Genomic DNA, 10848 nt, shown 5'->3' with positions numbered 1-10848 from the left:
AGGCCCTTCGGACATATTTTCTTCGGCCACTATACATATTTTGCCAATTGGCCTGGTTTACCACGCAGAGCTCTGCTGATCCGTCCGCTGATGTAACTGCACGAGGGGGGCACAACAGACTTCCCTCCGTTGCGTCATCCCTCTAAGACCTTTCTGTTAGCCTGCTAGCCCCATGCCGCTAGCTGCTTGAAGCCACGCACTGGACTTGTATGATCACCTGGCTACGCATGCCTTTCCCTAACGTCACCATGCTGTGTCGATTGCTGTTCTGGTTTGTAACTATTGTTTTATTTTACTGTAGAGCCTCTTGCACTGCTCAACACTCCTCGGCCAACAATTTAGTTCCACCCCCCACACACGCAGTGACATCACCTGGTTTAAATGCTATTTCTAGAGACAATATCTCTTTCATTATCACTATATGCACAGGTTTACCCCCACTGTATTCACATCCTACTATACCTTTGTCTGTACATTATGCCTTGAATATATTCTACCTTGCCCAGACATCTGTTCCTTTTTTTCTCTGTTATGAAAGTACTAGGCATCCAGTTCTGTTAGCCTTTAGCCGTACCCTTATCCTACTCCTCCTCTGTTCCTCCAGTGATGTAGAGGTTAATCCAGGCCCTGCAGTGTCTACCTCCACTCCCATCCCCCAGGCTCTCTCATTTGTTGACTTCTGCAACCGTAAAAGCCTTGGTTTCATGCATGTTAATATTAGAAGCCTCCTCCCTAAGTTTGTTTTATTCACTGCCCTAGCACACTCCACCAATTCGGATGTCCTAGCCGTGTCTGAATCCTGGCTAACTATAACATTTTCCGACAAGATAGAACTGCCAAAGGGGGCGGTGTTGCAATTTACTGCAAAGATAACCTTACTATCCAGGTCTGTACCCAAACAATTTGAGCTTCTACTTCTAAATGAACCTTTCCAGAAACAAGTCTCTCACCGTTGCCGCTTGCTATAGACCACCCTCTGCCCCCAGCTGTGCCCTCGACACCATATGTGATTTGATTGCCCCCCATCTATCTTCTGAGCTCGTGCTGCTAGGTGACCTAAACTGGGACATGCTTAACACCCCGGCCATCCTTCAATCTAAGCTTGATTCCCTCAATCTCACACAATTTATCAATGAACCTACCAGATATAACCCCAAATCCGTAAACACGGGCACCCTCATAGATATCCTCCTAACTAACTCACCCTCCAAATACACCTCTGCTGTTTTCAACGATCACTGCCTCATTGTCTGCATCCGTAATGGGTCTGCAGAGGGGTCACTGTCAAACGCTCCCTAAAACACTTCTGCGAGCAGGCCTTTCTAATCGACCTGGCCGGGGTATCCTGGAACAACATTGACCTCATCCCGTCAGTAGAGGATACCTGGTTATTCTTTAAAAGTGCCTTCCTCGCCATGTTAAATAGGCATGCCCCATTCAAAAAATGTAGAACCAGGAATAGATATAGCCCTTGGTTCACTCCAGACCTGTCTGCCCTTGACCAGCACAAAAACATCCTGTGGCGTTCTGCATTAGCATCACATAGCCCCTGTGATATGCAACTTTTCAGGGAAGTTAGGAACCAATATACACAGACAGTTAGGAAAGCTAAGGCTAGCTTTTTTAAACAGAAATTTGCATCCTGCAGTACAAACTCGTAAAGGTTCTGGGACACTGTAAAGTCCATGGAGAATAAGAGCACCTCATCCCAGCTACCCACTGCTCTGAGATTAGGAAACACTGTTACAACTGACAAATCCACTATAATTGAGAATTTCAATAAGCATTTCTCTACGGCTGGCCATGCCTTCCACCTGGCTTCTCCTACCCCGGTCAACTGCCTGGCACCCTCCACAGCAACCCGCCCAAGCCCCCACCATTTCTCCTTCACCCATATCCAGATAGCTGATGTTCTGAAAGAGCTACAAAATCTGGAGCCTGACAAATCAGCCGGGCTAGACAATCTGGACCCTCTCTTTCTTAAATTATCTGCCAAAATTGTTGCAACCCCTATTACTAGCCTGTTCAACCTCTCTTTTGTATCATCTGAGATTCCCAAAGATTGGAAAGCTGCCGCAGTCATCCCCCTCTTCAAAGGGGGAGACACTCTAGACCCAAATTGCTACAGACCTATTTCTATCCTACCCTGCATCTCTAAGGTCTTTGAAAGCCAAGTTAACAAACAGATTACTGACCATTTTGAATCACATCGTACCTTCTCCGCTATGCAATCTGGTTTCTGAGCTGGTCATGGGTGCACCTCAGCCATGCTCAAGTCCTTAACGATATCATAACCGCCATCGATAAGAGACATTACTGTGCAGCTGTATTCATTGACCTGGCCAAGGCTTTCGACTCTGTCAATCACCACATTCTTATTGGCAGACTCAACAGCCTTTGTTTCTCAAATGATTGCCTCGCCTGGTTCACCAACTACTTATCTGATAGAGCTCAGTATGTCAAATCGGAGGGCCTGTTGTCTGGACCTCTGGCAGTCTCTATGGGGGTGCCACAGGGTTCAATTCTCGGGCCGACTATCTTCTCTGTATACATCAATGATGTTGCTCTTGCTGCTGGTGATTCTCTAATCCACCTCTACACAGACGACACCATTCTGTATACTTCTGGTCCTAACCTCCAGATGAGCTTCAATGCCATACAACTCTCCTTCTGTTGCCTCTAACTGCTCTTGAATGCAAATAAAACTAAATGCATGCTATTCAACCGATCATTGCCCGCACCTGCCCGCCCATCCAGCATCACTACTCTGGACGGCTCTGACTTAGAATACGTGGATAACTACAAGTGTCTGGCTAGACTGTAAACTCTCCTTCCAGACTCACATTAAGCATCTCCAATCAAAAATTAAATTTAGAATTGGCTTCCTATTTCGCAACAAAGCTTCTTTCACTCATGCTGCCAAACATACCCTTGTAAAACGGACCATCCTACCGATACTTGACTTCGGCGATGTCATCTATAAAATAGCCTCCAACACTCTACTCAGCAAAACGGATGTAGTCTATCACAGTGCCATCTGTTTTGTCACCAAAGCCCCATATACTACCCACCACTGCAACCTGTACGCTCTCCTTGGCTGGCCCTCGCTTCATACTCGTCGCCAAACCCACTGGCTACAGGTTATCTACAAGTCTCTGCTAGGTAAAGCCCCGCCCTATCTCAGCTCGCTGGTCACCATAGCAGCACCCACTTGTAGCACACGCTCCAGCAGGTATATCTCAATGGTCTCCCCCAAAGCCAATTCCTTCTTTGGTCGCCTTTACTTCCAGTTCTCTGCTGCCACTGACTGGAACAAACTGCAAAAATCACTGAAGCTGGAGATTCCCATCTCCCTCACTAGCTTTAAGAACCAGCTGTCAGAGCAGCTCATAGATCACTGCACCTGTTCATAGCCCATCTGTATACAGCCCATCTATCTACCTCATTCCCATACTGTATTTATTTATTTTGCTGCTTTTGCACCACAGTATCTCTACTTGCACATCCATCTTTTGCACATCTACCATTCCAGTGTTTAATTGCCATATTGTAATTACTTCGCCACCATGGCCTATTTATTGCCTTAACTCCCTTATTTGTTCTTATTTGCACTCACTGTGCAGATACTTTGTTTTCTTATTTTTCTACTGTATTATTGACTGTATGTTTTATTCATTCCATGTGTAACTCTGTGTTGTTGTATGTGTCGAACTGCTATGTTTTATCTTGGACAGGTCGCAGTTGCAAATGAGAACTTGTTCTCAACTAGCTTACCTGGTTAAATAAAGGTGAAATATTCTTTTTTTTTAAGTAAAAAAAACTATAATTACAATATACGGTACACACTAAAATTACATGTCACAAAACTGTGGCAGTCTGGTGTAATGGTTAGCCCCCAAGACACTGGACCACATACAGTGAGGGAAAAATAACTATTTGATCCCCTGCTGATTTTGTACGCTTGCCCAATGACAAAGAAATTATCAGGCTGTAATTTTATTGGTAGGTTTATTTGAACAGTGAGAGACAGAATAACAACAAAAAATTCCAGAAAAACGCATGTCAAAATTTTTATAAATTGATTTGCATTTTAATGAGGGAAATAAGTATTTGACCCCTCTGCAAAACATGACTTAGTACTTGGTGGCAAAACCCTTGTTGGCAATCACAGAGGTCAGACGTTTCTTGTAGTTGGCCACCAGGTTTGCACACATCTCAGGAAGGATTTTGTCCCACTCCTCTTTGCAGATCTTCTCCGAGTAATTAAGGTTTCGAGGCTGACGTTTGGCAACTCGAACCTACAAGCTCCCTCCACAGATTTTCTATGGGATTAAGGTCTGGAGACTGGCTAGGCCACTCCAGGACCTTAATGTGCTTCGTCTTGAGCCACTCCCTTTGTTGCCTTGGCCGTGTGTTTTGGGTCATTGTCATGCTGGAATACCCATTCACGACCCATTTTCAATGCCCTGGCTGAGGGAAGGAGGTTCTCACCCAAGATTTGAAGATACATGGCTCCGTCTATCGTCCCTTTGATGCGGTGAAGTTGTCCTGTCCCCTTAGCAGAAAAACACACCCAAAGTATAATGTTTCCACCTCCATGTATGACGGTGGGGATGGTGTTCTTGGGGTCATAGGCAGCATTCCTCCTCCTCCAACCACGGCAAGTTGAGTTGATGCCAAATAGCTCCATTTTGGTCTCATCTGACCACAACACTTTCACCCAGTTGTCCTCTGAATCACTCAGATGTTCATTGGCAAACTTCAGACGGGCATGTATATGTGCTTTCTTGAGCAGGGGGACCTTGCGGGCGCTGCAGGATTTCAGTCCTTCACGGCGTAGTGTGGTACCAATTGTTTTCTTGGTGACTATGGTCCCAGCTGCCTTGAGATCATTGACAAGATCCTCCCGTGTAGTTCTGGGCTGATTCCTCACCATTCTCATGATCATTGCAACTCCATGAGGTGAGATCTTGCATGGAGCCCCAGGCTGAGGGAGATTGAAAGTTATTTTGTGTTTCTTCCATTTGCGAATAATCGCACCAACTGTTGTCACCTTCTCACCAAGCTGCGATGGTCTTGTAGCCCATTCCAGCCTTGTGTAGGTCTACAATCTTGTCACTGACATCCTTGGAGAGCTCGTTGGTCTTGGCCGTGGTGGAGAGTTTGGAGAATCTGATTGATTGATTACTTCTGTGGACAGGTGTCTTTTACACAGGTAACAAACTGAGATTAGGAGCACTCTCTTTAAGAGTGTGCTCTTAATCTCAGTTTGTTACCTGTATAAAAGACACATTGAAGCCAGAAATCTTTCTGATTGAGAGGGGATCAAATACTTATTTTCCTCATTAAAATGCAAATCAATGTATAACATTTTTGACATACGTTTTTCTGGATTTCTTTGTTGTTATTCTGTCTCTCACTGTATACACCTGGTGATGTGGAAACAATTCCCTCTCAACCCGTCCTCTCTGTCTCCCTCTGTATCTGCTTCCCCTCTATATCTTCGACTATCACTGTCCATAAAACAATAACAAAAAAAACAATTATTTCAAATCAAATCAAATGTATTTATATAGCCCTTCGTACATCAGCTGATATCTCAAAGTGCTGTACAGAAACCAGTTTGGTGTAGGAGATGGCCAGACACTGGTCTTTACAATGAGAACTGTTGACACAGCAGTAACTGTCTATGTATTATAGATATCTTTCACACAAATTCTAACCTTTGTGAATTGTTCCTAAGATCTGTGGTTCATCATGTAAGTTGAGAGGGGTGTGTCTTGGCTATAAAAGATCTTTGTACTTTTCTGTATTCACTTTTCAATGGTTCATTAGAGATAGCATGTCATTGAAAGGCAAAAAGGGCTATTGCAAAGCTCTTAATAAAAAGATGCAGTTTAAGTGTAACTCTGACTGGTGTGTAGTTTGTAACTCTCCTCATTTGGTAAAGCAGAAAAATGCCACCATAAGGTTGAGGTGTATCATGATACGGTGAAGGAAAATACCTAATGAAAAAGAGGAACATAAAGCCGTAAGAGAACTAACAATTAACAATGGCACAGTTATTTTTTTTATTTTCCAATGAAGTCACTGAGAAATGTATTGTAAAGTCACTCAAATGTGTTTTTCCCTTCCCAATTGAGCTGGCTTATTGGCATGCATACCTATGGAGAATATAAGAGTCAGACTAGATGTAGAACATTACTCACCTTTTCCCTTTCCTGCTGCACAAGTCAAACATGGCCGGGCTAAAAGATGTAATGTAAATACCTTCGACCATCTTCCAAACCTTAGGACGCTTCAGATTGACAATAACCATCTGGAGACCATAGACAACCAGACCTCCCAAAATCTGATCCAACTGAAGAGCCTAAACATGTCCTTGAAAAAAAATATCAAATCTCAGCTCCTCTGTATTTCAGGACCTCAAGAAACTTGTCAACCTGTCACTAAATAATAACTCACTGATTATGCTCCCTCCACTTATTTTCTCCTCACTCTACAATCATATTACAGCAGAAATACCTGAACAACTTCTCTGCGGTGGCAGAATCTGTGACTCACTTACTGAAGCTGACAAAACTAGATATGTGCAATAACAATCTAACGTCCATCCAGCATTATAACCATACAGACCTACCAGAGTCCCTCACCACCCTCTATCTCTGTAACTGGCCACGTTAGCATGTGAGTGGGGCTTCCATAGCCATATACTACTACTGGATCTCTCCTACAATGACCAGCTTCCCTTCAAGGGCTTTCCAAGGTGTGGACTTGCGGAAGCTAAACTACATGCGTTTGCATTCAACCAATGTCACAGTGCCAGAGCTTTTGAACATCAGCAATGTTAGAGCTGGGAACATAGACTTCTCTGGTATGGGGTTGAAGACTGACAATCTGCTCATGGAGTTATGCAGCCTTTTGAGTACAAAGGTTACATTTTTAAAGCGCTGTGTCTGGGTACCAATGGGATACCGTCATTGCGGAAGAACACACTTTCCAACTGTCCAACAATCAGAGGTTTATTGGCTCTTTTCTTCAACCAGTTGAGGAAGGTAAGATGCCTCCACTTTCTCAAAGAACAGGATCAAATCAAGAAGTTCACCAAAGAAAAAAAGCACCTCACCTCCATAATGTCCTGCAACAGACAGAACCTCTCGGTCGCAAATCTGACAGATCTGAGCTACCATTACAATTGCACTCTTTTGCTTTCCACCACACACCAAATGTGAAGACCCTACAACTCGCAGCGGACACTTTTGACAATCTGACCAAGTTGACTTTCCTCTCCTTGGACAACTCCTGTGCCGGGGTGATGCAGCTGCAGTCGGGCATCTTCAAAAATCTGCGGAAATTGAGCAAGCTCAGTGCAAGGAACATGGGCATCCAGTCCTTCTCAAAGGAGGTTTTTGGGAATCTGACAGAGCTGCAGATCTTGCTTCTCAACCAAAACGTAATGCAATCCTTAGATGTGAATGTGCTGGAGGCTCTCCCTAAACTGCGCTACCTGGACCTGCGCAACATTCCTCTTAGTTGCACCTGCCTCAATAGTGACCTGCAGAACTGGACTTTGACTAACCAGAGAGTCCAGTTAGTCTTACAATACAGTCTACAGTGCCAAGATAAAAAAAAACTCCAAAAAAGCTTTTACAACTTTGACACCAATGTTTGCTACCTGGACCTGGGAGAGTACCTTTTTGCTACTACAACCACTGTGATTTTACTGCTGACTATAATTCCACTTCTCTACACCAAGCTGTATTGGAAACTGAAGTATAGCTATTATGTGTTCCGCTCCTGGTTCGGCCAACACTGGCGCAGGCTGAGGGAGAAAGAGGAGCACTGCAAATACGATGCTTTCATCTCCTATAACTCAGTGGACGAGCCCTGGGTACTTGACCAGCTACTTCCAAACCTGGAGGGCAACGGAGCCTCTTTCTGGCTGTGCCTGCGCCACCATGACTTTGAGCTGGGCCGCAACATCGTGGACAACATCGTCTCCACCGTGTACAGCAGCCGCAAGACCATCTGCGTGGTTAGTAGGCATTTCCTGTGCAGCGAGTGGTGCTCCCTGGAGATCCAGCTGGCCAGCTACAGGCTCTTCCACGAGCTCCGGGACGTGCTCCTGCTCATCTTCCTGGAGCCCATCCCTGAAAGACAGCTGTCGGCTTACCACCGTATGAGAAAGGTCATGTTGAAGAAGACCTACCTGCAGTGGCCGGGGTCAGACTGCACTGACCCGGTCAAGGCCCAGGAACTGTTTTGGAACCATCTAAGGAGGGCACTGAGGAGCGGGAGCAGCAGGTTTGAAGAGGAGGATGAGGGGAGGGAGGAATACTTCAATCAGCCACTGACAGATGATGATAACTATTACTTAATGCCTTAAGGAAAGGGTTATAGGACACACTTTGCCCTAGCAGCAGCCATGATTTTCTACTTGCTTGCATCTAGCATTGTCTATGCTTTGATTGATTGCTATGATAAGCTTAATTCATTTTTGGTGGGCTTTTGTAATTTGCTCATGGAAAAAAACGAATTTAATCCTATTATGTACTAAATAATATTGTATTACTGTATGTATATTTAAAAGATGCAGAGGAAAATGGAAATAAGATGATCAGACATACGCTGATAAATCATGTTGCAAAGTTAAAGTATTCTTTAAGTATACTTCTTGTTGGTAAATATCACTGTCTCAAATCAGCAATACACCGACATGTTAGACCTATTACTTAATCACTTAAGGAAAGGGTTAGAGGACACACTTTGCCCTGGCAGCAGCCTGTTTCCAGGACATTAAACAAAGTTCAATGTAATGAAAGTACTGACATCATGCATACCCACACATACAGTGCCTTGCGAAAGTATTCGGCCCCCTTGAACTTTGCGACCTTTTGCCACATTTCAGGCTTCAAACATAAAGATTTAAACTGTATTTTTTTGTGAAGAATCAACAACAAGTGGGACACAATCATGAAGTGGAACGACATTTATTGGATATGTCAAACTTTTTTAACAAATCAAAAACTGAAAAATTGGGCGTGCAAAATTATTCAGCCCCTTTACTTTCAGTGCAGCAAACTCTCTCCAGAAGTTCAGTGAGGATCTCTGAATGATCCAATGTTGACCTAAAATGACTAATGATGATAAATACAATCCACCTGTGTGTAATCAAGTCTCCGTATAAATGCACCTGCACTGTGATAGTCTCTGAGGTCCGTTAAAAGCACAGAGTGTCATGTACTGTCATGTTGTGTCTTGTCTCTGTCCTTTCCTTTCACCCTGTCTCCCTCTGCTGGTCGTCTTAGGTTACCTTTTCTCCCCCGCTTTCCCCCAGCTGTTCCTTGTCTCCTCCTAACTACCCATTCACCCCGTTTCCCACCTGTTCCCTTTTTCCCTCTGATTAGGTCCCTATATCTCTCTCTGTTTTTGTTCCTGTCCTTGTCGGATTCTTGTTTGTTGTGTTTCATGCCTGAACCAGACTGTCGTCATGTTTGCTGTAACCTTGTCTTGTCCTGTCGGAATCTGCCGGTCCGTCTGAGCCTACCTATGTTTGGTAATTAAAGAAGCTCTGTTTAAGTTAATTCGCTTTTGGGTCCTCATTCACGCACCGTAACACAGAGAGCATCATGAAGAACAAGGAACACACCAGGCAGGTCCGAGATACTGTTGTGAAGAAGTTTAAAGCCGGATTTGGATACAAAAAGATTTCCCAAGCTTTAAACATCCCAAGGAGCACTGTGCAAGCGATAATATTGAAATGGAAGGAGTATCAGACCACTGCAAATCTACCAAGACCTGGCCGTCCCTCTAAACTTTCAGCTCATACAAGGAGAAGACTGATCAGAGATGCAGCCAAGAGGCCCATGATCACTCTGGATGAACTGCAGAGATCTACAGCTGAGGTGGGAGACTCTGTCCATAGGACAACAATCAGTCGTATATTGCACAAATCTGGCCTTTATGGAAGAGTGGCAAGAAGAAAGCCATTTCTTAAAGATATCCATAAAAAGTGTTGTTTAAAGTTTGCCACAAGCCACCTGGGAGACACAACATGTTGAAGAAGGTGCTCTGGTCAGATGAAACCAAAAATTGAAGTTTTTGGCAACAATGCAAAACGTTATGTTTGGCGTAAAATAAACACAGTTGAACACACCATCCCCACTGTCAAACATGGTGGTGGCAGCATCATGGTTTGGGCCTGCTTTTCTTCAGCAGGGACAGTTAAGATGGTTAAAATTGATGGGAAGATGGATGGAGCCAAACACATGACCATTCTGGAAGAAAACCTGATGGAGTCTGCAAAAGACCTGAGACTGGGACGGAGATTTGTCTTCCAACAAGACAATGATCCAAAACATAAAGCAAAATCTACAATGGAATGGTTCAAAAATAAACATATCCAGGTGTTAGAATGGCCAAGTCAAAGTCCAGACCTGAATCCAATCGAGAATCTGTGGAAAGAACTGAAAACTGCTGTTCACAAATGCTCTCCATCCAACCTCACTGAGCTCGAGCTGTTTTGCAAGGAGGAATGGGAAAAAATGTCAGTCTCTCGATGTGCTAAACTGATAGAGACATACCCCAAGCGACTTACAGCTGTAATCGCAGCAAAAGGTGGCGCTACAAAGTATTAACTTAAGGGCGCTGAATAATTTTGCACGCCCAATTTTTCAGTTTTTGATTTGTTAAAAAAAGTTTGAAATATCCAATAAATGTCGTTCCACTTCATGATTGTGTCCCACTTGTTGTTGATTCTTCATAAAAAAATACAGTTTTATATCTTTATGTTTGAAGCCTGAAATGTGGCAAAAGGTCGCAAAGTTCAAGGGGGCCGAATACTTTCGC

General features: G+C 43.9%; 1 protein-coding gene and 1 pseudogene across 1 annotated transcript; both read left to right on the top strand.

Annotated features, from left to right (window-relative positions):
- The first annotated feature begins 6166 nt into the window (after window positions 1-6166).
- Window positions 6167-7232, top strand: LOC149984899 (uncharacterized; annotated as a pseudogene).
- Window positions 7233-7300: 68 nt separating this feature from the next.
- Window positions 7301-8481, top strand: LOC110534450 (toll-like receptor 13). The gene has a single exon (XM_090214831.1). It carries the CDS (start codon window positions 7316-7318, stop codon window positions 8384-8386), a length of 1071 nt encoding a protein of 356 aa, XP_090070957.1. The 5' UTR covers window positions 7301-7315; the 3' UTR covers window positions 8387-8481.
- The last annotated feature ends 2367 nt before the right edge of the window (window positions 8482-10848 follow it).

Source organism: Oncorhynchus mykiss, chromosome 2 (genome assembly GCF_057628025.1).
Source record: "Oncorhynchus mykiss isolate SJ-2025 chromosome 2, ASM5762802v1, whole genome shotgun sequence".
Taxonomy (NCBI): Eukaryota; Metazoa; Chordata; class Actinopteri; order Salmoniformes; family Salmonidae; genus Oncorhynchus; species Oncorhynchus mykiss.
Note: the sequence above shows the minus strand (reverse complement) of the source record. Positions and strands in the feature narration are given on the sequence as shown.

What these genes read in the sequence shown, in the direction of transcription:
- LOC110534450 (XM_090214831.1), top strand. Translation starts at nt 7,316, where the DNA reads ATGCAGCTGCAGTCGGGCATCTTCAAAAATCTGCGGAAATTGAGCAAG.